Here is a 27,222-nt window from a genome sequence, read left to right as displayed (position 1 = left end):
TTGGACGGTTTTCGAGGAACACAACTACTTCATGCGCTAAACTTCAAATCACTTCTTAAGCACTCAAAGTTCAAGAATATAATGGTAGTTTATGTAATCTCACTTTACCTGAGTATTTGAAGTCCAGGTGTCACTTTGGTTTGTCTACACTGTACTTCAAGATTCTTCGTCATGTGCTGCCCTCATATTCTATTTATGAGCTTTTGTTCACAGCTTTGGTGACACTTCAAACAGAAGGTACCCAACAAAATCTGTCATCTGAATCTTTATTGCATCACAGCTGCATTCAACTCTACATTAAACAGCTTTCAATAACAGTACATTTTCACTGTAAAAAGATTTACATCACGGTAGAACAGAATTAATTATAACTTGGGACATTGGATGAGCCATAGATCTATGAGACTATTTAAGCACCATCAAACGATGCCCATGCTTATGCTCATTAATTTACACCAATATTTCACCTCAACACAGAAGCTTTTTTATAACAATTGTTTGTTTTTTTAAATACTTACAGATTGGAAACAGCACAGAAATAAATAGTCATGAAATAAAGTTGCATTTCTCCAAACAAGATGTCAAAACATTTAACAGTAGATATCTGCATTCAAGGTTTTAGTTTGATCACTTCCATTGTATAATTTTCAAACTTGCTAAATGGACAATAACTTCAATTGGTTATCACAGAATGCTGGTAAATGCTAAAAGAAAATGTCTTGGCCCAATCGTTTCTTGTTCACAATGTAATACTGTGACTCACCTATTGGTATAATCTACAATTTGAGTATATTAATTAACCTGTGTAGCATCTGCAGCATTATAAAATGACAGCTCCTAGATTATGGGCTATAGATCAAGGATAAAGTGAGAAGACACTCAGCAACCTAACTATCCTCCAGCAGCCCAGAAGCACACTCACAAATACTGGATCTTGATTTCTCTTCACAGCAACATTTGCATCATATCATCATTGGTGACTGAAAATAATGGTTGCAGAAGGGGCTGAAAGCACTATAACATTCCAAAGTGCTTGGATGCAGATGTACGGATATACCAAGCCTGGCTGGACACTGATTTCCCAGTGCCATCTGATGCATCAGGAAATTTGTTATGATTAGGAGCTGTACCTACTTTTGCACTCAGCCAACCAAGAGAGATGCAGTTAAGCTCTCCATTATTCTTCAAGTTTTCTTTCAAAAAGAGTTTGACACATGAAAGTTTTGCAAAAATATTTCTGGAACCCAAAAAACAAATGTGATGATTACCCAAATCAAACAATGAATCCTCTTTCCAACCTATGGCTCCTGCAGTGCACAGGGAACCAGAAATAGAATACAATTCTAATTAGCTTACTCTATATTTCCATAGTTGCATCAATTATGATATGGCCTGTCCACTTAGACTGCAGCTGTACATGCTGGATAGGTGAGAGAATCTATTCTCGTGATTGAGATCTGCACTGAATCTGATTCACACAAATGCAGGAGTGAGGGGGAAGTGGAGCGACAGAAAAATAAGGGTCAGGTGCATTAAATATTTCACAGATGGCCCCAAATAGCATAGTCACAATTCATGGCAATCACACAAGCAGAACGACAATAACAAAAGCATTTGAATATTTAAGTGTGTCAAAAATAATGCTTCGATTTATATTGTGCATTTAAAAAAAAGAGTAGGCTCCATCAAATTGTGGACAGAAGTTTGAGAAGAAAAATTGAAGTTCGTTAGATTTTAAAACAATATTGCAGACATGTTAAGAACACACAAGGATGAAAGACTGATACCATCTCTGGAATTTTAGCTATAGAAAGTCAAACCTGACCAGCATCAAACAGATGCTGTCTGAAGTAAATTCAGTCTGTGAGAATCAAAGGGAGTTCAGCAATACTACACACAGAAGGATGCACCATTGCAGCCAAGCCATTAGGAATAAAATTGCATGCAAATTCTGGTTGTGAGATTTTCTGCCTCTCAATCCCAATAAAACAATACATTTTTATCATACACGTACAGACCAATCCAACATATTGCAAATTCCAATGCTCATCTTTCCGATAACGTCAATTAGTTTATAAGTGCACAATTTAACAAATTAATGTTCACATTAAAAGGTCTAAGATTTGAATTGCAGTGAAGAGGAATCCCTGATCTGCATCGTAACAAGTGAAAATATCCTTAAAAATGCCTGGTGCATGTCCAATACTAAAATCAATAAAACCAAGAATGCCGATGTCTATGTTGTATATATATATATTTTTTTTGTTTTAATTTAAGACATTTAAGAGGAGTTTCTTTGCAAGGAGCATGCAAAATGCTAAGGGTCTTTAGACTCAAGATTCCTTTCTTCTTAGATGACCAATTGGTGCCTCTTCATTAGATGTGATTCACAGTGATGACCAAATGGTCTTTCCTGTTTTTATTGCCAATGGTCCCGGCGTTGAGGCTCACTGTAAGATATAATATAGAGAAAGTGCACTGAGAAATATTATAGGGAAGCAGTTTCCAGTTATTGGGCAATTCATAAGTTGTTTGTTAACTCCGAATCAATTATTTCAATATTTTCCCAAGCATTTTTACACCCAGTTTCCTCAACACATTTCAGACAATCGAAAAGATTTTTCTGCTCACAATACATAGAAGTTAGTCAAGAAATGGGCGGCAATGTGGTAGGGTGGGGTTACAAAAACAAAAATAAAGAAACCAACCTTCCTTGTTCTTTCAGGAGAGACAGAAACTTGTTAACACGGTATTCAGGTCCCATCTGAAACATAACCAAGATAGATATGATGTTACAGTCAGTAAATAAACAAAGTAGCATAATCTGCGGACATGATCAGCCAATGTGAAGAGCAACAAATGAAAACCTACATTCAGAAAGCCCTGATCAAGCCCTGGTGTTTAAGGAACCAAAATCCAGAACCTGAATTCTGGAGCTAACTCAATGGTGGCTGAGGTAACTTGTGCCAAAGGTGTTGACAACTAATATTTACACAGAAGAGCAAATTGGAACTTTTTAGCGAAGTCTTCTCCCAAATTTTCCCTACTTGCTCCTCTTCTCCTAAAGGCATCAGTTCTAACTAAAAGGCATTCTGACGCCATCAACTGAATTTCAGCTGTCAGAGATGAAGGCATTCTAGACACAAGGCAAACAGACATGACTACAATACTACTTTTTAGTAACCAGTGATAAAAGTAGTAAAGATAAATGTTGAAGTGCAAATCTGAACATTAGTGGGAAACCGACAGATGTAACAGCTTGAAATGTGGAGGAAGGAACTGCAGATGCTGGTTTAAACCGAAGCCAGACACAAAATGCTGAAGTAACTCAGCAGGACAGGCAGCATCACTGGAGAGAAGGAATGGGTGATGTTTCGGGTCTCGACCCAAAACGTCACCCATTCCTTCCCTCCAGAGATGCTGCCTGTCCTGCTGAGTTACTCCAATATTTTGTGTCTATCTTAGATAAAACAGCTTGTCTGAATACATGGGGTGCATGAGAAGGGAATGTTGACAAGATATTGATTGGTCTTATGGTTTTTATGCTAATAACTGGCTATACGGTTATAGCACGAGTATATAATACAAACTTTGTAGCAAGAACCACTAGATAATGTATTGGAGTAAAAATGCCCAATGACTTCCACTGACCATCTGCTCCCCTCTTCTTAACGCAGGGGCTCGACACATTTCAATGGAGTAGCAGAGACCATTACTGACTTGATCAGTTCTCTTGTACCAGATAAAGCACCATCTTAGACTTGAGGGGAACAGGCCATTAATTCCTCTTGCAGGAATCCTGTGCTATTTCAACCATTCATTGACACATCTAAGCTAGACCATCAATTACTGCCAATGGACAATTATTGCAGGTAACTTTTCCTGGGCCCTTTACAATTCTTTGAGAAAGAAAATTAGCTTGAAACTAGAGAGAAAAATTCCACACATTTCAAAGGAGCAAAAAATTATATATTTGAAACTACTAAAAATACTGAATTTACCTTTTATTATTTTTAAACATTCTATTTTACATTTAAGCAACTAATTAATTTTTCTACATTAAATTCAAAGCTAATTATGTAGGAAATTTGCTCAATAATTTCAATCTTAATCAACAAATCCCCCAAAATAATTTGCCTCCAAAATGCAATTTATGTACTTGAATAATTTCTGCTACTGAAATTATCACATTCATGTTTCATCATCAAGGATATGTGATCAAAAGCAAGTGATTCTCAAGGCTAGCAATAGGTACACAGTAAGAGAATGTTATAAAATATTAGGAGTTAAAATGCATGCATAAAATACAAGATAAAAACAGCTGAACAATTTTAAGATGATGTGGACTTCTATGGTTAAGCCAAAAACTGATGAGCACATTGGAATTTACAAAGCTCTCCAGCCAAAACAACAATTAAATGAAGAATGACTCAGGACTCTTGCTTAACAATTCGACTTGGGGGATCTGAATGTGCAGTGTTAGACTTTGTAACTGTCACCAAACATCTAGACTTAAATCCAGCCAAGACTGATCAAGGAGGAGCACTCTCAGTGACTTTTAAGAATTTCACTTGAAATAAGTACAAATAATTTAACATTTACAGATAAATAATCACATATATAAAGGCAACCAAACTTCAACTATTAAAAATATACAAATTAATTTTACTCCATTTAAGGTAGTCACCCTTGTGAATGTGAATCGTGAATTTATAATTGCACAACTAATCGAAGAATATGCAAGAAACATTAAAGGAAGAAGGCTTTTGTTAACAGGGGCAGTATCCAGATGACTTTCTTTTGTTTAACATAATTCTTTTCCACTTAATTGTGCCAATTTTCATTTGAGAAATAATTCCGCTCTTTGGATTTTTCTGACCTGTATATAATCCATATATCTACTAAATTCCTCATGAGGATTACAATGAGGATTACCCAACATTTTGTGCAACTTCCAAATCCAAATCTTCCTGCTGCTCATTGTGAAGTCAGGGATCTTTGACCTCTGAATTGTTCCTCCTTTCCATCAGATATTGCTGATCTGATCCCAGCCTAGATTCCACGTTCTTGCTTTTACTCTCTTTGAACCCAAATATTGGCTTCTATTCTACATGTTCTTCAACATTCGAGGTGGGAATAAGCAAATTAAATGCATTCTTCATTCTATTTATATTGATCCACACCAGCTGGTTAGCTGGTGTGCTAATCTATAAAAAGGAATATATTTCATTACTGCATCCCAACTTCTTGGGGTCATTCATTTACAAGGATATTTGTCATTTGGGGTACACATCCTCATATACATGGGGTGAGAGCTTGCAGTGCAAACACTAATGAGGGTTGTGTACATACTCAATACAAAAACATCTAGTTATCCTACGAGAATCCTAAGAGATTCTATTGGTATATTAAGAGAAAAAGGGTAACTATGGAAATAATAGGTCCCCTGTAGATTCAATGCTATCATATGTGTGTGAAGCCACAGGAGGGGAAGGTGTTAAATGGATATGTCTTATCTGTCTTTACCGTGGAGAACGTCGTGGAAGCTAAGGAATAAAGGGAAATGAAGAGTGATACATTGGGGCATATCCACATTGCAGCAGAGTAGGTGCTGGTGTTCTTGAAGCCTATCAAGGTGGAAAAATCCGTGAAGCTTGATCAAGTGTATTCTGGGACAGCTAAGGAAGATATTGTAGCGGCTCTGGCAGAGATGTTTGCATTACTTTAGCCACAAGGGAGGTACCAGAAGACTGGAGGAGGGTTATATCATGCCTTTATTTAACAAGGGCTGCAAGGACAAGCTCGGGCAATACAGGACGGTGAGCCTGACAATAGTGGTGGGATGGATTCAGAGCAACAGGATCTACCAGAATTTGGAAAGATTAGAACTGATTAGAGGTAATCAGCATGGCTCTGTGCATCGTGCTTCACAAATTACATTCAGGTTTTTGTAGAGATGACGAAGAAGATTGACACGGGTAGGACAGTAGACGTTGTCTGCATAAACCTTAGTAGGGCGTTTAACAATGTCCTGTGTAGTAGGTTATCCTAGAAGGTTAGATCACATGGTGCAATAGTCAAATTGATACAAAATTGACTTTGTGAAATAAGGCAGAGATTGGTAGTGGAGAGTTGTTATTCAGATTGGAGCACTGTGCTTAGTCCACTGTTGTTAATATAGGATGTTTGCAGATGACACCAAAATTGGTGATTTGGTGGACACTGGAGGTGGCTACCTCAGGTTACAATAGTATCTGAATGAGCCTAGTGGGCCAAGGAATGGCAGATGCAATTTAACTCATACAAGTGTGCGGTGTTGCATTTGGTAAGTTAAACCACGGCTGGACTTACACAGTAAATGGTAAGGTTCTGGAGAGTTTTCTGAAACAGAAAGACTTAGGAATAAAGATACATAGTTCCCGAAAATGATGGCGTGGGTGACGACAGGGTGATGAAAATGGCATTTGACGCACTTGCCCATCATTGGTCAGGGCATTAAGTACAGGTGTTGGATATCACGTTGCAACTTTGCAAGTCATTGGTTAATCCAAACTTGGAGTATTGTTCATAGTTCTGATCAGCCAGTTTTAGGAAGGATTTTATTAAGCTGGAGAGGTTGCAAGAAAAATTCACAAATATGTTACTGGACTGGAGGAATTGATTTATAAAAAGGTAAATAGGCTTGGACTACTTTTTCCTGGAGCGTAGGAAGCTGAGGGGTAATCTTATCAAAGTATATAAAATCAGTAGGGCTGTTGTTAAGTAGGATGGTCACATGATATGGAACTACAAATATTAGAAGACGTAAACTTCAGGGCACAGCAAAAGATTTAAAAGAGCATTAAGCCCCAACTTTTCCACTCAGAAAGTGGTGGATATACAGAGCAAACTGCTAGTTGAAGCTGAAGAAATGGGTACAATTACAATGGTTAACATATATTAGTTCAGGTGCATCGATAGAAAAAAATTAAGAGGGATATGGGCCAAAACCAACTAAATGGGACTAGCTTGGATAGATATCTTGGATGTCAAGAATGAATTGGGTCAAAGGGCTTGTTGCTGTGCTTTAAAACAATGACATTTTCCAGTTTGTACTACTCATCTGCACATGAGGCAATTTACAGTGGCCAATTACCAGCCAATCTGTCTTTGGGATGTAGGTCAAAATCAGAAGAGCCAGATGAACCCATGCAATCACGGAGAGAATATGTGAGTTCCAGACCCAAAGCAACCTCTTTAAAACAATCTTCCTCCCTGCTAACACTTCCACTGAACATGGGGAATCAGTGGAATTAAGTTAAACCTGTGCCTCTTTGTTATGCTTCCATCCAAAAGTTCCTGTGCACTCTTCCAATACATCTGGCTATTCGCATTTCTTTCAGATTTCAACCCAATTTGTTGCGATTGGCTCATTAGAAACACACATAGTCCAGCTATTTCAAGATGGGCAGATAGACTAAAGCATTGTGGCTCTTGATAACTGTTTTATGATGCATTAAAACATTAAATACAAAAATATGACATATTTATTAGAGAGGAGCTCACTAATGACAAACTGCAGCCAGCATCTCAAAACAAATGCACAAAGCTGCATTTCTCATTCATCATTTAGTTATTTCATTATTTTCCCAATCACGGTAACACTTAAACAATTCACTTTTCTGTGAGTTGTAACTATTTTGAAAGCACGGACAAAAATACTGATTTGAACCATTGGGAAGATCAACCCTAGATTAACTGGGAAAGTGGATCAGCTCCAGTTCAACTGGAAAATTGGGCTATGGAATTGCAGATGGAATTTCATAAGTTCATAAATTATAGGAGCAGAATTAGGCCACTCGGCCTGTCAGGTTTACTCCAACTTTTAATTATGACTGATCTATCTTAACCCCAAACCTCTCTACACCACTTTCCTGCCTTCTCTCCATAACCCTTGACATCCGTACTAATCTGAATTCTATTCAGATAGTGCATAGTGTTGCATTTTGGGATGTTTACTCAGTGCAGGACATACATATTGAATGGCAGGGCTCTGCAGAGTGTTATAGAACAGAGATACCCAGGGGTACAAGTACATCGTTTCTTGAAAGTGTCGACATAGGTAGACAGGGTGGTGAAGGAGACATTTGGCACACTTGCTTTCAATGATCAGAATACAAGAATATGGATGTTATATTACAGCTGTTGAAACTGCATTTGGAGTACTGTGAAGATCTGGGTGCCTAGCTAGAGGAAGGATGTTATTATTCTAGGAAGAGTGCTGAAAATATTCACAAGGATGGGTGCCAAGAGTAGATAACTACTATTTTACTTTCTCCCATATTCAAGTAACTCCTTAAGAGTAAAAACTCTACGTTATGAAGCCGCACTATCCAGTCAAAACATGAACACTTCTAATTAACTAATGAGCAATGAATCTGGCAGTTTTCTGCTAATTTTTATATTGTTGAGTCATAAAAAGTATATTTTCTGTAGACCAGTACGATATCCACTCTTCATCTTGGCACCTTTGTCTCAACTATTACTCTGATTTTGCTGGTTTCAGCTAATGGAAAAAGAACATTCCAGAGTGACAGTTATAGCCACCAGCAAAACAAAAAAAAACACTTTCTGCCTAATAAACATTAAATCCCAGTCTTGTAACATGACCTAACTGGCAACAGGTTACCTGAAATCATCTTTCGTATATAGAATCAAAATGATACACCACTTGCAGTTGTTAGTACCACTGCTCTGTGTCATGCATGCATCACAGAAAATAATTTTGCTAATTGCCACTGTCACAGTTCACATTTGGGCCTTCCTTTCCTTTCAAACGCACTTGAAAAGGTAATCTTATGCCTTACCTTCACCAAAATACTATCTTGGAAACTTTCCAATCAGGTTTCAGGGCCCACCACAGCACAGAGTCTGCCTTGTTGAAGGTACATAATGACCTACTGCTCACCGGCGACTGTGCACTCCTGCTCCTTCTCAACTTCAGCGCAGCATTTAATACTGTCGACCACACCATCCTAATTGACTAGGGGGTTGGTATTGATGGCACTGCCCTGAGCTGGTTCATCTCCTACCTCAAAGGTAGGAGTTTCTCTACTAACATAGGCAACTCTTTCTCCTCCCCAGCTAGCCTCTGCTGTGGGGTTCCACAAGGTTCCATCCTTGGTCTCACTCTCTTCTCCCTGTATATGCTCCCCTTAGGCCAAGTCATTCAAAGGCACGGCATTTCCTTCCACTGCTGTGCAGACGATACACAACTCTATCTCCCCCTGAAGCCCAAAAACCGATTTAATCTACTTAACCTTTTCCACTGCCTCGAGGATATAAAGTGTTGGATGGACCAGAACTTCCTCCAACTAAACGAGAGTAAGTCTGAGGTCATCCTTCTCGGCCCCTCGGACTCAATCAAAATGATAGCAGGCAGCCTTGGAAGCCTTACCCCATTACTACAACCTCACGTCAAAAACCTTGGCGTGATATTTGACTCAGCATTGAAATTTGACAAACAAGTCAATGCCGTGGTAAAAGCTAGCTTCTTCCAGCTTCAGACGATGGCTAAAATAAAACAATTCCTCCAGTTTGATGACCTCGAAAAGATCATCCACACATTTATCTCCTCCCGCCTAGATTACTGCAACTCCCTTTACACTGGCATCAGCCAATCTTCCCTGTCCCGCCTGCAACTGGTTCAAAACGCCGCAGCGAGACTCCTGACGGGCACCCGAAAAAGTGACCACATCACCCCGATTCTGGCGTCTCTCCACTGGCTCCCTGTGCGGTTCCGAATAAATTTCAAAATCCTCCTTTATGTCTACAAAGCCCTTAACGGGCTTGCCCCCACCTACATCAAAAGTCTGCTTACCCACCACACCACCTCCAGGTCCCTCAGATCGGCAGACTTGGGGTTACTGAACATCCCGTGGTCTAGGCATAAGCTCAGGGGCAACCGCGCCTTTGCGGTTGCAGCTCCTAGACTGTGGAACAGCATCCCTCTTCCCATCAGGATTGCCCCCTCCATCGACTCCTTTAAGACGAGACTTAAAACTCATCTTTACTCTCAAGCCTTTCTTGACGTCCTCTGAGTGAGGGCAATATGTATGTACTTATGTATGTACTTAATCTATGAACCAATGTTGTATAACGTTAGTACCTCCACCAATGTAAAGCACTTTGGCCAACGAGAGTTGTTTTTTAAATGTGCTATAGAAATATAAGTGACTTGACTCTTAACTACTGCTTACATTTTGATTAGTTTCACCATAACTCGAAAGCACAGGAACAAAGAAGATTGCACAGTGCTGAAACTGCCCAGATACACTGTACTGATCTCCCCTCCATCAAAGGGATCTTACAAGAGTCGCTGCCTCAAAGATGCAGCCAACATCATCAGAGACCCACATCACCCTGGCCACGCATTCATTTCAGTCCTGCTATATTGAAGAAGGTAAAGGAGCCTGAAAACTGTAACGTCCAAGCAGCTTCTTTCCTACTGCCATCAGGTTATTAAACACTACAACCTCCAAAGAGGTTCCGAACTACATAGACTTGGGGACATTATTTTTACACTATTATTGTCTATTTATTTGTCTGTTTTAAAAAAATTATATATACTGAACATTTTCTTGTTGTTTATTATGGGTTTTACAGAGTACTATGATTGCATATCTTTTGTGCTGCTGCAAGTAAGAATTTCATTGTTCAGTTTTGGCAAAACACTCTTGACTCTTATGCAACTGAATACGTATCAAGATCATGACCATAATGGTTTGATGTAGTGCAAGTCTTCCAACATATGTTGGTTGCCTGTTCCAGAATCCATTAAAATAAAAAAATCTCATAATGTCCATTATTCCATGGGCTCAATGAAACCTATACTTACCATCTCCAGTTCGGCATATCTGCCTGAGCTCACCAAATTCTCCAACTGACCTGACACTCCTCCATTCTATTGCTTGTAAAGGCATTAGCCACCAAAATCCCACCATTTGCAGTGGCCCCTTGTAAACGTTTATGCCTCTCTTGGCTTCTTTGACTATTTTCATTTATTTCACCAGATTTTTAGCTACTTTTCCATATCTCTTCCTTCCAAGCTCAGTGTCAATTTTCACGTGTGATGATTACAAAAGAAAAACAGAAAATTATAGAAATGTTTCGCAGACTATGGAGATAGAAACCAAGTTTGTGTTTCAGCCTGACGATGATTATTTTATCCGCAAAGATCATTATGAATAGAAAATAATATAAACACCAATATGAAAAAAAAACAAGCCAAGAGCATAATACTTCAAAGTAAATTCAGCACGATGAGCAAGAATAAAAGCAAAATATGCTGGGACCACAGTTTAATAATAAGGGGTAAGCCATTTAGAACGGAGACGAGGAAACATTTTTTCTCACAGAGAGTTGTGAGTCTGTGGAATTCTCTGCCTCAGATGGTGGTGGAGGCCGGTTCTCTGGATAGTTTCAAGAGAGAGCTAGATAGGGCTCTTAAAGATAGTGGAGTGAGGGGATATGGGGAGAAGGCAGGAACAGGGTACGATTGGGGATGATCAGCCATGATCACATTGAATGGTGGTGCTGGCTCGAAGTGCCGAATGGCCTACACCTGCACCTATTGTCTATCACGCAGCATCTACGGAAAGAGAATCAGTTAATGTTTCAAGTCGGAGCCCTGTCAGAGCTGACGAGCATCTTAAAATGGATGAATGCTCCAACTTTGTTATGCACCAACCAAAAAGTATTGCCAGTACTTTGGTTCCAAGTTTCTGATTCACACATCTCATCTTCCAAATGTGCGTGAGAGAAAATTAGCTCTTTAAAAGTTTAGTGAAACATGGTCTGCCCAGTATGGTACTAAACTATAAATATCTGAACAGTTTCAGATTAGAGCTATGACCATTGTTAAATACAATGACGAGACAAGGTGTCCTGGCATTGGTTTTCATCAGTGTTCACTCTCCAACAGCCAACCCGTCAAAATAATCTACATGAAATCCAGGTAAGGCATAATCACTCATTCTACAACATTTGTCTGTCGGCTCTTTTATGTTAAAGACAGGCAAAAATGTTAGTTCTCTTACTTGCAAGAGCCAGACTAGAATTGGTCCCCATGACAGAGAAGTTGCCATTTAACAGAGTACCGAGCAGGGTACTAGGCCATTCAGGGCCATGAAGTTTCGGAAATACAGGCCATGAAGGCAGAATAAAAAGAGGTTCAGATGGAACATAAATGAATCAAATCATATGATTTGTTCCTCTGCTATCGGCTCTATATATTGCGCTGGCGAAAGATATTAATGATACCACATTTTTATCAGCTGGATACAGCTACCCTCCCTCTCCTCCCACTCCACTGTAAGATGGGACATTACTAATTACTAACATATGGGTTAAGTGTTTCTGTAAAATTTAAACTTGCAAAAATAACAAGTATTTAAACAGTTCAGTTCTGTCATGAATTTCCAGACATATTTTATTGGACTGGGCAGGAACCCAGTAGCAGTCAGTACTTGTAGGCCCTTGCCCTGTGAAGTATTTCTTACAATATGCATTAACTCTGCTCCTAGCCCTCAGCTATGGAATTAAAATGAAAAAAAAAAGTAATCTAGATAAATGGCTTTATTCCCTGGGGAGATATCTTGTCACTACAGGTCCTCGTTAGTGTACAAGTTAGAACAAAGATGGAAGAAGCAAACAGGAATCCACATAACCACAATTAATCTTAATACATACCTGAGTCTCGATTAAAGGTGATATAGATAACTACCCTCAAAACCTATGGTTTTTCCTCAATTCCTCAACACTGTACAATCCTACTCTATTAAACAATCCTAACCTATCCCAGTTCCATCACACATTGGTAAAAGCAGGAAGATCTCAGATTAAAGGAGATGGGTTTAATAGAGAGTTTATGGTTGTCATTTTATATGAATTTAGAATGCTCCCATTGAAATCTCCAAAATCCAGAGTAACTTTTATTTTTCATACTCATGATACATAGAAATAGCTGACGACTATTAAAAACTGATGTTATTTACGTCCATCCCTGCCCACCCAAGCTTCACTTCAGCACTGCTATTCAAAAGAGAAAATATATTTGAGACAAGGCACTGCTCTTGCTGGAATGCACCAGTCCCTCACTAAACTAGATACATGTCTAAAGACCCTAAAGTGCCACTATGCGCCCTAAGTCACAAAGATCAAGTATGGCAACCTTCATTGGTTTGACCCAGTAGGCACAGCACGATGGTGTAGCGGTAGAGCTGCTGCCTTACAACACCAGAGACCCGGGTTTGATCCTGACTACAGGTGCTGTCGGTACGGAGTTTGTACATTCTCCCTGCGACCGCGTAGGTTTTCTCCGGGTGCTCCGGTTTCCTCTCACACTCCAAAGACGCACAGGTTTGTAGATTAATTGGCTTTGGTAAAAATTGTAAACTGTCGCTAGTGTGTAGGATAGCGTTAGTGCATGGGGTCGCTGGTTGGCAGGGTCTCCGTGGACCAAAGGACTTGTTTCTGCACTATACTCTAAAGTAAAGGAAAGTATCAAACCAGCAGAACAATATGTCACCCTCTCTCCAAGTCATCAGGCTAGGTGGAATTTTAACAAGAGATCAACCTCGCTTCAAGCACATACAACTGCAGAGAAGGAGGTTGGAGCAGGCTGGTAAAAATCAGAATGCAAAGAATAAGGAAAGCCATGCTTCAAAAAGCAAGCAGCCTGAGTGCACTCATTTGGATCAGGCACATGTGAAAATAGAGCCAGGATTTCATTTAAAACCTTGTTTTATATAATCAATGTATAAGAAATGTATTCTGCTATGATGCAGATAGAGACATAAATATGGGGACTAAGCCTCTTGCCCCTTCAAGCCTGGTATGCTTTTCAACAACGTCATGGCTGATCCGTTCAACACCACATTCCTATCTATTAGCTGTAACCCTTCCCTCCTTTGCCTTAAAAAATATTCAAAGATTCTGCTTTCACTGCCCTTTGAAGAAGAGACTTCAAAAGACTGCAAAAAAAGAATTCCCCTCATCTGTTTGAGGCAGATATGATTTGGGCATTTAAGAGACATTTACATATACACATGAATATGCAGGGAATAGAAGGATATGGATAAGGTAAGAGATGGTCTTGGCATTATGTTCGGCACAGACATTGTGAGCCCTTGCTGCACCGTTCTATGTTCTTCCTTAAATGGACCATCCCTTATTTCTAAATACAGGTGCACAACCTTTTATCCGAAAGCCTTGGGACCAGACACTTTTCGTAATTCAGAATTTGTCGGTCTTCGGAATGGAATTTTTTTAGCGTAGATTTTAATGGCTGGCTCAGTGGTAGAGTGCTCGGCTCATATCCGCAAGGTCGCGAGTTTGCGCCTTGATCCCGGCAGTAAACTCGGTCGCGAGTTTGAGTCTTCAATGTAGTTTTTTCTTGCAGAATAAATGTTTGTATTAAATGTAGTGTAGGAGAGGTGTACTGACTGTGTGGGCAGAACTTTGGAAGTGATTGCCCACCTGTCCCTGGGATAGCAGGGGGCGATCAAACAGCACAATACCCCCCTCCCCCTCCAGAGGAATCCGCTCCCCGATGGGCCGCTACGGCGACAATTGGCAGTTTGCCCACAGCCCGAGCTGCGCCCCCTCATCCGCCACCCCAAGAACAAGACGTACCTTGCACACCATCAGCTTCTGCCCCTACGTGTTCCTCTGGAGTTGGAGCGGGGCTGGGCTGGAGTTGCTGCTGGCTGTAGGTCTCTGGGATCTCCGTGCTTGCAGTGGGCCTGGGGGTCGGTGTCCCGATGAGACCCCCCTGGACTGGAGCTGAGACTGGAAACTGTACCGCCCTTGCCCCCTCCCTCTGCAACAGCAAACAACCCCACTCTCCTGCAAGGGCGGTACAGTTCCCGGAGGATGGCAGGTGGCCGGAGACGTCAGGACCAACAGGAACCCGCTCCCCGATGGGCCCCTACGACGCCCCGAGCTGCGCCCCGTCATCCGCAACCCAGGTTCCTCTGTAGTTGGAGCGGGGCTGGGCTGGGTTGCTGCTGGCTGTGGGTCTCTGGGATCTCCGTGCTTGCAGTGGGCCTGGGGGTCGGTGTCCCGATGAGGGGGCGCAGCTCGGGGAACGGCTTCTGGTGGTCCTGACGTCTCCGGCCAGTTTGCAGTTTTCCTCTGGGGTTGGAACGGGGCTGGGCTGCTGCTGGCTGTGGGTCTCTGGGATCTCCGTGCTTGCAGTGGGCCTGGGGGTCGGTGTCCCGTTGGTCCTGACGTCTCCAGTGACTGCCACGGTCCTGCTGCAATCGCCGACTTGAAGACAGTGCAAAGCCCCCGCGCCGGTGCAGAGGGGAGGGAAGGGGTCACACACATGGCCGGGAAGCAGAGCGGTGTAGGTGGGGTGAAACTGAAGCGAGCGACAATCTGCTGCTGCCTGCCCCGCTGAGTTAAAAAGTTCCCACGCAAGACTCACGAAACACTGTGAATCGTGAGTCTACCGTGGGAACTTTTTAACTCAGCGGGCAGGCAGCAGCATATTGTCAATTATTAACCCTCCCGCACAATATACCCTCACCTTCTCTTTTATGAATGGGGATTTAGTTCCCCTTTCTTCAAGGACCGACCGGAGGTTCCGCTGTCACCTCTGCGGGCCGCCCTCGGTGAACGTTTTCAAGGACCTTTCTTCAAGGACCGAAAAAATGGCCGCTATTCGGAGGTTTTCGTTATTTGGATCTTCGGATAAAAGGTTGTGCACCTGTAGTGATATCCGAGAAAACAGCATTTCCACATTCAACTTGTGAAGACTACTCAGGATCTTATATATTTCAATCAACTCCCTGTTCACTCTTCTAAAGACCATCCAACACAAGCTTAACATGACTAATCGTCCCTCATAAAACAACCTGCCCATTCCAAGTATTAGTCTGGCAGATCTTCTCTGAACGATTTTCTATCCTTAAATAAACAGACGTGCTATTCCTGAATCCCCGATGTAACCGAGGCCTAACCTCTCCCTCCTTTTGCATTCAATTGCTCTTGCAATAAACAACATGTTGCCCAAGGGAGTTCTCTGATCACAAAATATATACTTTACTTTCAGTCATATACTGATAAGTTTGGATGCAGTTTCCTGGGAGGTGGCTTGCAAGGAGATTACGTACAGGATGGAACCAGCTGAATGACTATTTCCTGCTGTGACATTCTATACACAGCTGAAAGTGAAAGAATCCCGAAAAAAAGACAGAGATGCAAGGAACTGCAGATGCAGAAATCATGAGCAGCACACAGTGCTGGAGTAACTCAGTGCGTCATTCAGCATCTGTGGAGGGAATGGAGGATCTTGACCCAAAACACCTATCCATTCCCTCTACAGATGCTGCCTGACCTTCTGAGTTACTTCAGCACTATGTTTAGCCTGAAAGGAAGGATGGGCACTTGTACCTTATGGGCCTGTCCCATTTAGGCAACTTTTTCGGCGTCTGCAGGAGACTATGCAGTCGCCACATGTGCAAGGGTAGTTGCCGGCGAGTCGCCTTCATGGTCGTGAGGAGTTCCCGCATTCTGGGAACTAGTCTCGGCCTCATTATGGTCGCCGTGAATTTTTCAACATGTTGAAAAATTAGCTGCGACTAGAATGCAGCCGCCATGGAGATTAGCGAGAATTCTCGAGCTGGAGGTGGGTCGGCAGGATGTCCTAGTGGGTTGCCAGGTGGTCGAAGGTTCTCAGAGGTTCTCGTAGGTTGGAGCCGGTGGTGACAGGTGAATTTCATTAGCTCATTGGGGGGAAAAAAAGGTTAGTGGTAGTTTTCAGAATTAAGGATAACTGACCGGTAATGTTAAATTCCGCCGAGCTTCACAGCCGTGTATCTCTGGTTTCTTGAAAGTTGTCTCCACTCCTTCTCCCCCCCTCTTTTAAAGGACTTACCGTACATTGTGCTTTAGCCGTCTTTTTACAGCACCAACGATGTACAAGGACACCCAGGTCTCATTGAGCTTCCAATTTTCCTTATCTGCCACCATTCAGATAATAATCTGCCTTCCCGTTCTTGCCACCAAAGTGGATAACCTCACATTTATCCACATTACACTGCATCTGCAATGCATCTGCCCACTCACCCAGCTTATCCAAGTCACCCTGCATCCTCATAGCATCTTCTTCACAGTTCACATTGCCACCCAGCTTTGTGTCATCTGCAAATTTGCTAATGTTACTTTTAATTCCTTCATCTAAATCATTAATATATATTGTAAATAGCTGCTGTCCCAGCACTGAGTCTTGCGCCACCCCACTAGTCACTGCCTGCCATTCTGAAAGGGACCCGTTGATTCCTACTCTTTGTTTCCTGTCTGCCAACCAATTTTCTATCCATGTCAATACCTTACCCCCAAATACCATTAATTTCTGTTCTAATTTTGCCCACTAATCTCCTATGTAGGACCTTATCAAAGGCTTTCTAAAAGTCCAGATACACTGCATCCACTGGCTCTCCCTTATCCATTTTACTTGTTACATCCTCAAAAAAATCCAGAAGATTAGTCAAGCAAGATTTCCCCTTCATAAATCCATGCAAACTTGTACCGATCCTGTCACTGCTATCCAAATGCATCTTTAATAATTTACTCCAGCATCTTCCCCACCACTGATGTCAGGCTAACTGGTCTAATTCCCTGCTTTCTCTCCCCCTTTCTTAAAAAGTGGGATAACATTAGCTACCATCCGATCCACAGGAACTGATCCAGAATCTATAAGAACATTGGAAAATGATTACCAATGTGCCCACGATTGCTAGAGCCACCTCCTTGAGTACTCTGGGATGCAGACTATTAGGCCCTGGGGATTTATCAGCATTCAGTCCCATCAATCTATCCAACACCATTTCCTGACTAATGTGAATTTCTTTCAGTTCCTCCACCACCCTAGATCTGTCCCCTAGTACATCTGGGAGATTGTTTGTGTCTTCCTTAGTGAAGACAGAACCAAATTACCTGTTCAACTCGTTGCCCATTTCCTTGCTCCCCGTAATAAATTCACCTGTTTCTTTCTTCAAGGGACCCACATTTGTCTTAACCAATCTTTTCCTTTTCACATACCCAAAGAAGCTTTTACTATCCTTCTTTATATTCTTGGCTAGCTTACCTTCGTACTTCATCTTTTCTCCCCGTATTGCCTTTTTAGTTACCTGCATAGTATGCTTTACGTAGTTGGTGATGTCAACAATTGTTATTGCGCAGGTCAGTGAAATTGCCAAAAATAAAATGTCACCGAGAAGAAAGTGTCTCCACATCGTAAAACCAAAGAAACAACTGCTGACAAGTGAAGAAATAAAGTAATTTATAGATATTTGTTCGGAAAGTATGTAAAAGCATAATGCTTTTGTGCTGCTATTTTCCCCACTTCCTCATCCACTCCTCACGTGACAGGGAATGCAGAGACAAACCCAAACATGTTGTGGAAGTGGTGCATCAGTAGAGTTGCTGCCTTACAGCGCCAGAGACCCGGGTTTGATCCTGACTATGGGTGCTGTCTGTATGGCATCTGTACGCTTTCCCAATGGGGTTTTCAGTGGAAGCTCCAGTTTCCTCCCACACTTCAAAGATGTGCAGGTTTGTAGGCTAATTGGCTAGGTGAAATTGAAAATTGTCCCAAGTGTGTGTAGGTTAGCATTAGTGTGCGGGGATCACTGGTCGGTGCGGACTTGGTGGGCTGAAGGGACTGTTTCCGTGCTGTAACCGTCAAACTAAAAAAAACAATATCTATTCACTTCATATGTTAATGCCAAATGCTCTTCACAACCCAATGATCATCAATCCCAACATCTAATCACAATTCTAACTTTTACCTAGGCTGACAACTGCAAACTCTGACACCCAACAGCAAACCTGGCACAATGTCTGCCACCCTGATTGACTGCTGCACCTTCCCTCTGCCCATTGCACTCTATGGTTGATGCTCACCTCAATACTTTCCCCCACAAGCACTAAAGATCCTACCCTGATTTACTTTGTGCTGGGCGTGCAAATAAAAAGGCATTCCTCAAGTAAGGCAAGGCAAGGGGTTGACCCTGTCACAGAAGAACTTAAAACGGAAACAGGTATCGACCCCTCAAGCATGTCCCACAATTCAATATTATTATGGCTTACCTACACTGGCCTCAACTCTTCTGTGATCATTCCCCATGGCCTTCAATATCTCAATTTTACAAGTACAGGTGCACAACCTTTTATCCGGAGTTCCGGAAACCGAAAAGCTCCGAAAACCGGACATTTTTTCCAGGATGTCGTCTGCACACCAAAGCTCGCGTTTGGCGCCAAACCTGACCCGAAACGACCCACGGTCAACCCAGGTCTGTACTACTGTAGCGGCTGCCTCCTCCCCGGAGACCGGGGAGACACTTAAACATCTGTAAATCATTGCTTAAATGTTAATCAGTTAGTTTGGAGGGCTTTTATGTGAAGGGGGGGGGGGGGGGGGGGGGGTGAAGGGGGAAACTTTAATTCTTAGTCCCCTACCTGGTCGGAGAGGCGGGGAGCGGGCAATGCCTTACCGGGTCGCCGTGCAGTAAGATCCGGAGCATAGTGGCCGCCGACTCCCAACATCGCGGAGCTGGGGCTGCAGGCGTCCGGCTGAGGGCGGCGCCGGTTGTAGCTCCGACCCCGGCAACTCTACCCCTGGCTGCATGGCGCTCCAAATCCAGCGCCGCCCGCGACTGGACGCCCGCAGCCCCAGCTCCGCGATGTTGGGAGTCGGCGGCCACAGCGCTCCGGAACTTACTGCACGGCGACCCGGTAAGGCATTGCCCGCTCCCCGCTGGTATCCCAGCGCTGTGGCCGCCGACTCCCAACATCGCGGAGCTGGGGCTGCGGGCGTCCGGCCGCGGGCGGCGCAGGATTTGGAGCGCCGCGCAGCCAGGGGTAGAGTTGCCGGGGTCGGAGCTCCAACTGGTGCCGCCCGCGGCCGGACGCCCGCAGCCCCAGCTCCGCGATGTTGGGAGTTGGCGGCCACAGCGCTCCGGAGCTTACTGCACGGCGACCCGGTAAGGCATTGCCCGCTCCCCGCCTCTCCGACCAGGTAGGGTAATAAGAATTAAAGTTTCCCCCTTCACCCCCCCCACCACATAAAATCCCTCCAAACTAACTGACTACCATTTAAGCAATGATTTACAATGATTCCCCGGTCTACGGGGAGGAGGCAGCCGCTCCAGACTTTTCAAGCTGCCTACCTAATCTACGCTAAAAATCTTCCATTCCGAAATCCGAAAAATTCCGAAATCCGAGAAGTGTCTGGTCCCAAGGCTTTTGGATAAAAGGTTGTGCACCTGTATTTATTCATCCCCACTTTCATTACATGTAATGATCTGGTTTCCACCACAATTGGATGGGAGGGAATAAGAATTTCAGATTCACTAACCCTATGGGGAAAATAAATTTCAATGCACTTCAGTCTCCTCCAGAAATGATAGCTATAAATTCTATTTATAAAATTAACATATTGGTAACCAAAGGCATACAGAGCAAAGTTAAGGCACAGGTCGTAACTAAGTGGTAGAGCAGATTCCCCATTTTCAAACAGTATAGAATGCCATTTGACTACTCAATCAATCTAATAAACTTACTCTGAAATGCCTCCAATGCAGCAACATTCCTCCCAAACAAATAGACCAAAGATGTATGCGGAACTCTCAATATTGTTTCACCAATGCCCTATACATTTCAAGCAAGACTTTCCAACTTTTGTATTCAATCCCTGTTTAATAAAGGCCAACATTGCAATTTGCCTTCCCAACTAATCACTGAATCTGTTGGCCAATTTTATGTTTCATGTCCGGAGACACCCAATTTCACAGGATAACCTTCTATACTCTATCTCCATGTAAGAACATAAGAGATAGAAGCAGAAATAGAAGAAAGGGCTATTTGGTGCCTTGTACCTGCTCTGACATTCAATTAAACCAAAGATAATCTTTGACCTCATTTACACTTTACTGTATTTATCCCATTTTCCACAATTTCGTTAAAATAAAAAAAATCTATAAATATGTCGAGTGGCCTGCGATGAAGCCTTCAAGACTCTATTAGGCACAGAATCCCAAAGTTCCTTCTTTTCTGGATGAAGATTTTCCCCCCTCCTCTTGGCCCTGAGAGTTGGTTCATCTTAGTCTGAGAAAATGCATTGACATTAATCAAGCTCCAAGAATATAATATGCTTTCATTCTTCAAAAATCTGGAGACTATAGACAGACGATAAATCATTGTACCATCCTAGAAAAATTCAGCATTATGAATTAGATAAGGCTGTTCAGTCATAAATAAACAATTAACACTATAATCAGGTCTGGTTCAAGGTCACAGTTTCATGTTCTAACAAAGTATTTCATACCTATGGTAAGTATGAATCCCATTTGAACATGTGGTTTAGTTTAAGCATGACTAACAAAAATACTTTCATACAAAAGGGCGTGTTCGTAGCCAAAATGTTGATTAAATTCTATAGAAATTGAAAAGAGCTGGTATTTTCAAAATTTCATACAGATTAGAAAATGTCTTGCACTGGGGGAGCGTAACATCTAAATAACCTGTCCTACTTGTTCTTTCACTTTACTCTCCTGAAGGCCTGGTTGTGATACCTCTGAACATCCGAAAGGTATGCAATCATTCACTGCTTAAACATGTAGCACAGCAATGGACACTTGTATGGAGGTGCCTAATGTACATTGGGTGTGGAGGGGGAGTGCTGCTGTCCATCGACATTTACTCCAACGTTATTATCTGTAAATTTACGCATGGGCAGTAGGACTACCGTTTCTTACATACATAACAACTGACTTATGCAAGGGTCCTCGGCACTTAAGCTATGCAAGTCGGGGAGTGTATGTATATGGAATAATCTTGTCAGAGGAATTTGTAGACAAGGGTGCATTTACAATGTTTAAAAGACATTTGGACAGGTGCATTGACAGAAAAGGTTTAGAGGGATTTGGGCCAAACATAGGCAAATGGGAACAGCATGGATAGACATCTTGGTCAGCATGGACAAGACAGTCCAAAGTGCCTGTTTCTGTGCTCTGTGAGGCCGACAAAAAAGCATAAGTAATAAATAAATACCTAGAGCAGAATGTTCCTTGCAGCCAATTGCAAGATGGCAAGATCATAAACTCCAGTCTGGAATCTCTAGTTTGAGGAGCTGTCTGAAGTTATCCTATTGGAATTGTAACTGCCTTTACATGCTTGTGTTTTAACATGGCTTTCTTAGACCAGTATCTAGCCATTGTTACAACAATATAACCCAGTTAGCCCAACAGCAGATTTTAAAATCAAATAATTTTAATCCTGCTCCGAATTTTGCAGTAGCATAAGTTTACTGAAGAATGACTGATATTTATTGCGTAAATTCTTTTGGATCATAAATCCATGTTCAAGGTTGCAAAGCATCACAGAGCTTTAACACAAAGTTTGATATTGAGTCGTATAAAAATAAATAAGGACAGGTAACCAAAAAGTTGATCAAAAAGTTATATTGCAAGTGTATTAAAGGGCAAGAGTCAGAATTGGTTGACGTAGGAATCTTAAGACTGAAGCTTGCCACTAATGAAGGTGGCCTGAAGTACAATGCAATGACCTTGGAAGGACACAGAGATTTGTTGATTACAGAGAAACGGATGGTTGGGGCAAATGAGGCAGGTTTTAGAAGAAATTTGGAAGCCAGAATGAAAATGTAAACTGAGACTTGGCTGAATGGGGAGCTAATGTAAGATAGTGAGAAGAGGGATTTAATACTCATGAGAATGTAAAAATCAAGAGAGGAAACCAAAATCAAAACATAATGCCTTTGCAAATGAACCATTCTCCGATATTGGAAGGGCATAACCAGATGCCTATTGTTACGTAACTAACGGGTCATGATCCTGAAAAGAGAAGCCTGCCAAATAATTTACTTCAGAAGAAGGAGGAAATGATATAAAAGGTTAGGCATCTCTTTTCTTTGTTCTATCAAAGCCTACATTTGTTCTTGTTGCTATGGCTATGAAAATAAATGTAATGAGGATGATGCTCGTGCTTGTCGTGATACCACAGGTGATCCTTGATGAGACTCATGTTTGCCCACATGAATTAGTTGCATCAACTTAATGGGCATTCAAAATACCACTTTGTAACCATGCAATCATTCCATTAAAGTTCATGCAGATGCTTGTATATCTATTATGCAAGGATGGAGCTTAAAGTATGCAAGATATTTTTCTACTTATTCACAAGGAAATAGGCGTTGCCACCAAAGGGATCTGTTACATTTCCCAAACCATTAGGTTATGGCCAACTATCACAAACGGTCACTGTCTTTAAGAATATATGAAATAGATGAGTACAGGATTCCAAAGATTCAATCTAGAACATCTACCTTGTGACCTACCTTTGAATCATAGTCAATGCAGCGATAGTCCTCAATCATGCTTCAACAATTTTGAAATAAAGATGAACAGGCGATTTGTTTTTCTGATTAGTTGATGCATCTGCAGGCCACTTGTATTGTCACTAACATGAATAGACGTTATGTGGGAAAACAAACCAAGAAGAGGATACAGAGTGGCAGATGGGTTTGATAAACAACCAGGAAATGGCTAATATTGTGCAACGTGAAGCGAAGAAATAGCAGGCAGCATACTTGGAGAATTCTTCCTATTGCCACAATATTTCTTTATGCAGCATGTCTCGTTTCTGGTCATCGATAACCCCCAGGATGTTGATAGCGGGGCACTTTGTGATGATAACATTGAATACCTGGTATCAGCTCCCTCTTAGAAACATAGAAACATAGAAATTAGGTGCAGGAGTAGGCCATTCGGCCCTTCGAGCCTATGATCATGGCTGATCATCCAACTCAGTATCCTGTACCTGCCTTCTCTCCATACCCTCTGATCCCCTTAGCCACAAGGGCCACATCTAACTCCCTGTCGGCTATGGCAATCAACTGGCACTTGCCTCACTCAATGAAACAATCTCAACCAGAAAGGCAGGCTGACTTCACAACCACTAAAATCACTGGCAACTTTCAAACTTACCTGCAGCGACATTTCAATGATCATCATCAGTTTTTTAATGCCGATCCAAACCGGCTTATCCTTCACATGTTGTATGATCCGAACTCGTTCCCGATCATCAAATCTGCCAAGGAGCTGAAAAGATATTAATTTAAAAAAAAAGTAATTAACAATTTTCCTTCAATACCTTTCACAATCTTCCCCCTCCTCCTGAAGATATGGTCACAGCCACAAAAAGCTGTTTCCCCTGGGTGCAGTACTTTACCCAATGAGTGTCAGCACCATATTTATGTTGGTGCATTCTTCCAACTAGTTAGTGTACAGGAGATGCACACCTCAATCACGTTCCCCATCCCATTCAAAGCGTAAAGTCTAAAGTCACTACAATACTCGATGCTGACGAGAGAATTGTCAGTCAATTGGAACCTCCAAGGTATGGATAGGTTAAAAAAAATTGGCATTGAAATAATGAATTGTTTATCTTGTACTAATGTTGTGCCACAACCGTTGTCTTATGCCAGCACATGAAATAAAATATGAATGGGATATCGGGGAATAGTTATATCTACACTGAATTGAAATCAGTCCAGCTGCATTTATACAATATTTAAAATTACTTGCAAATGCAGTTCATTTAAAGTATTTGTATCAACCTATATTATACATATTATTTCAAAGGAATAAATTATTAACATAACTTACAATAATTCCATTTAACTAATTGTGACACATTGTACTGGAACAATTTTTATTAAAAAGATCTCAATATTCATCACATGCTCCAGCTTCTTTTACCAATTACCTTAATTCCGAGTTCCCTAATTATGGACCTCTCTGCAAAGGTAAGTGGGTTCTTCCGATTCATTCCACCTCTCAATTTTAACCTCAATTAAACCTCCCCCAATTTTTTTTGTTGCAAGTGACATAACTGCAGTTATGCAATCTCTTCCCGTAAGCTATAATTTACCAGCCCAACAACATTGTTTCACGTCAGAAGGTAGACAAAAGTGCTGGAGAAACTCAGCGGGTGCAGCAGCATCTATGGAGCGAAGGAAATAGGCAAAGTTTCGGGCCAAAACCCCTCTCTGTCCTGTCCAATATCATCACATCCTTTATATAGGGTGTTGAACAAGTCACAATTTCCAAAGCAACTTGTAGAAAGTCCATGCTCTCTTCCCTTGTGGACTAACCTTCCGCCAGTCAAGTATCGCCAATTAACTTTGTCTTGCCATAGGGAACATGCACATAAAATATCTGCTGCTTCATAGTTCTTAGTATCTTGACATTCTTCATGTGTGCTCTTTCCTTATCTTCCTAAATGTGTGACCTCCCACTTTTCAGATTTAATACCTGTCACCACTTCGTACGTAACTAATCAGTCCATCAATATCGTCCTGGAGGCTACAATTTCCTTACTCACCGTCAATCGTACTAGCAATTTTGGCATGAAATACAAAAGTCCGACATTTAAGTCCACAGATGCACTACCACAACTGTTATTGTGCTTCTTTATGAAATGTAGACCTGATCAGATCTCCTCTAACACTTATCCACCTGGCAGAACTTGTGCTTACTCACAATAATCTCCCCTTTTGATTTCTCTCACTTTCTACAAATCAAATGTGTAGCCAGAGGTGCTCGCAGTCCTTGTTTGAAATCTACTCTGGCACCACACTCCAACTCTTTTAATGCTATGTTGATGACTGCATTGGTGCTGCCTCCCCAACTTCTGTGGAACCTGTCAATTTTATCAACTCTGCTACAAACTTCCACCTTGCCTCAAATTCAATTGGATGATTTCTGATCTCTCTGTTGCTATCTCAAGTGACAAAGTAACCACTGATATTTATCATAAACTCACCGAGGCCCACAGTTACTTAGACCACACCTCCTCTCACACTGTCTTTTAGAAAACATAGAAAAACAAGTGCAGGAGTAGGCCATTCGGCCCTTCGAGCATGATCATGGCTGATCATCTAAAATCAGTATCCCGTTCTTGCTTATTCCACATATCCCTTGATTTATTTAGCCCTAAGAGTTAAATCTAACACCCAGTGAATTGGTCTCCACTGCCTTCTGTGGCAGAGAATTCCAGAGAATTCTGGGTGAAGACATTTTTCCTCATCTCAGTCCTAAATGGCCTACCCCTTATTCTTAAACGGTGAGCCCTGACTCTAGACTTTCCCAACATCGGGAACATTTTTCCTGCATCTAGCCTGTCCAAACCTTTAAGAATTTTACGTTTCTCTAAGATCCTTCTAAATTCCAGTGAAGCCATCACCTTTTCATAGTGTCTCCACCTCCACTACATCTGTTCTCACAGCAAGGCTTTCCATATCTGAAATGACAACCTTTTTCAGGCAACATGACATTCCCTCTACTGTGGTTGATTTTGCCCACACCTGCATCTCCTCCAATTTCCGGACTTCTGCTTCTACCCAGACAGAATGGCAATAGAGTTTCTTTAGTCCTTATCTTTCACCCTATCAGCCCCTGCATCCAGCATGTCATTCTTTATCATTTCCATCAGTTGCTATGAGATGCCACGAACCATATCTTTCGCTCTCCACCCCTTCCTGCAGGAATTACACACTCGGACTCCCTGACTCCCTGGTTCACTCCTCCGTGTACAACCTCTGTCAGTTTTCCCTGCAACCTTTGGAGGTGCAATACCTATTCACCACATCCACTTTCACTTTCACCACATCCAAGACATTAACAACTCTTCCAGGTAAAGCAGGATTCACATGCTCAACCGCCAACTTTGGGTATTGCAGATGGTGCTTGTGATCTAGCCTCATCTACATTCACGAGGCTAGATACAGACTTGGTCACCACTTTGACGAGTATTTGGTCTCTGTCCGCATTGCCATCCTGAACTTCTGGCTGCATGCCATTTCAATTCCCCCTTCCCATACAGAACTGTCAGTCCTCAGCCTTCTCCACTGGAAGCCAAATAGAAACTAGAAGAATAGTACCTCATTTTCCACCTGGCAGTCTACAGCCCAATGGTATAAATATTGCATTTTCTGATTTCAGGTAACCCGTACATCGTGTTCCTTTCTCTCTCTTTCTGATCCACCTAGGTTCTCTCAAGCTCTGCTCTTTTCAACCATCCTTCAGTTCCCTGTTACCCAGTTACTTTCCCCTTTTCTGGTTCCACATTACCTTTCTCACTCAGCAAATTTCAGAA

At 41.9% G+C, this 27,222-nt stretch overlaps 1 protein-coding gene across 1 annotated transcript in view; it reads right to left on the bottom strand.

Moving 5' to 3' along the window:
• Positions 1-252: 252 nt before the first annotated feature.
• The window catches only part of nsf (N-ethylmaleimide sensitive factor, vesicle fusing ATPase), a 178,612-nt gene continuing 151,642 nt past the window's right edge, over positions 253-27,222 (bottom strand). The window contains exons 19-21 of the mRNA XM_033035096.1: positions 24,051-24,164; positions 2,709-2,764; positions 253-2,450 (exon numbers count right to left, since the gene is read on the bottom strand). Of these exons, the coding sequence (XP_032890987.1) occupies positions 2,420-2,450; positions 2,709-2,764; positions 24,051-24,164 (201 nt within the window). The 3' untranslated portion in view covers positions 253-2,419. The remainder of the gene's footprint in view (positions 2,451-2,708; positions 2,765-24,050; positions 24,165-27,222) is intronic.

The sequence above is a fragment of the Amblyraja radiata genome, chromosome 16 (assembly GCF_010909765.2).
Source record: "Amblyraja radiata isolate CabotCenter1 chromosome 16, sAmbRad1.1.pri, whole genome shotgun sequence".
Classification (NCBI taxonomy): domain Eukaryota; kingdom Metazoa; phylum Chordata; class Chondrichthyes; order Rajiformes; family Rajidae; genus Amblyraja; species Amblyraja radiata.
The sequence above is the reverse complement of the archived record's forward strand: the minus strand, read 5'-3'. Positions and strand labels throughout refer to the sequence as shown.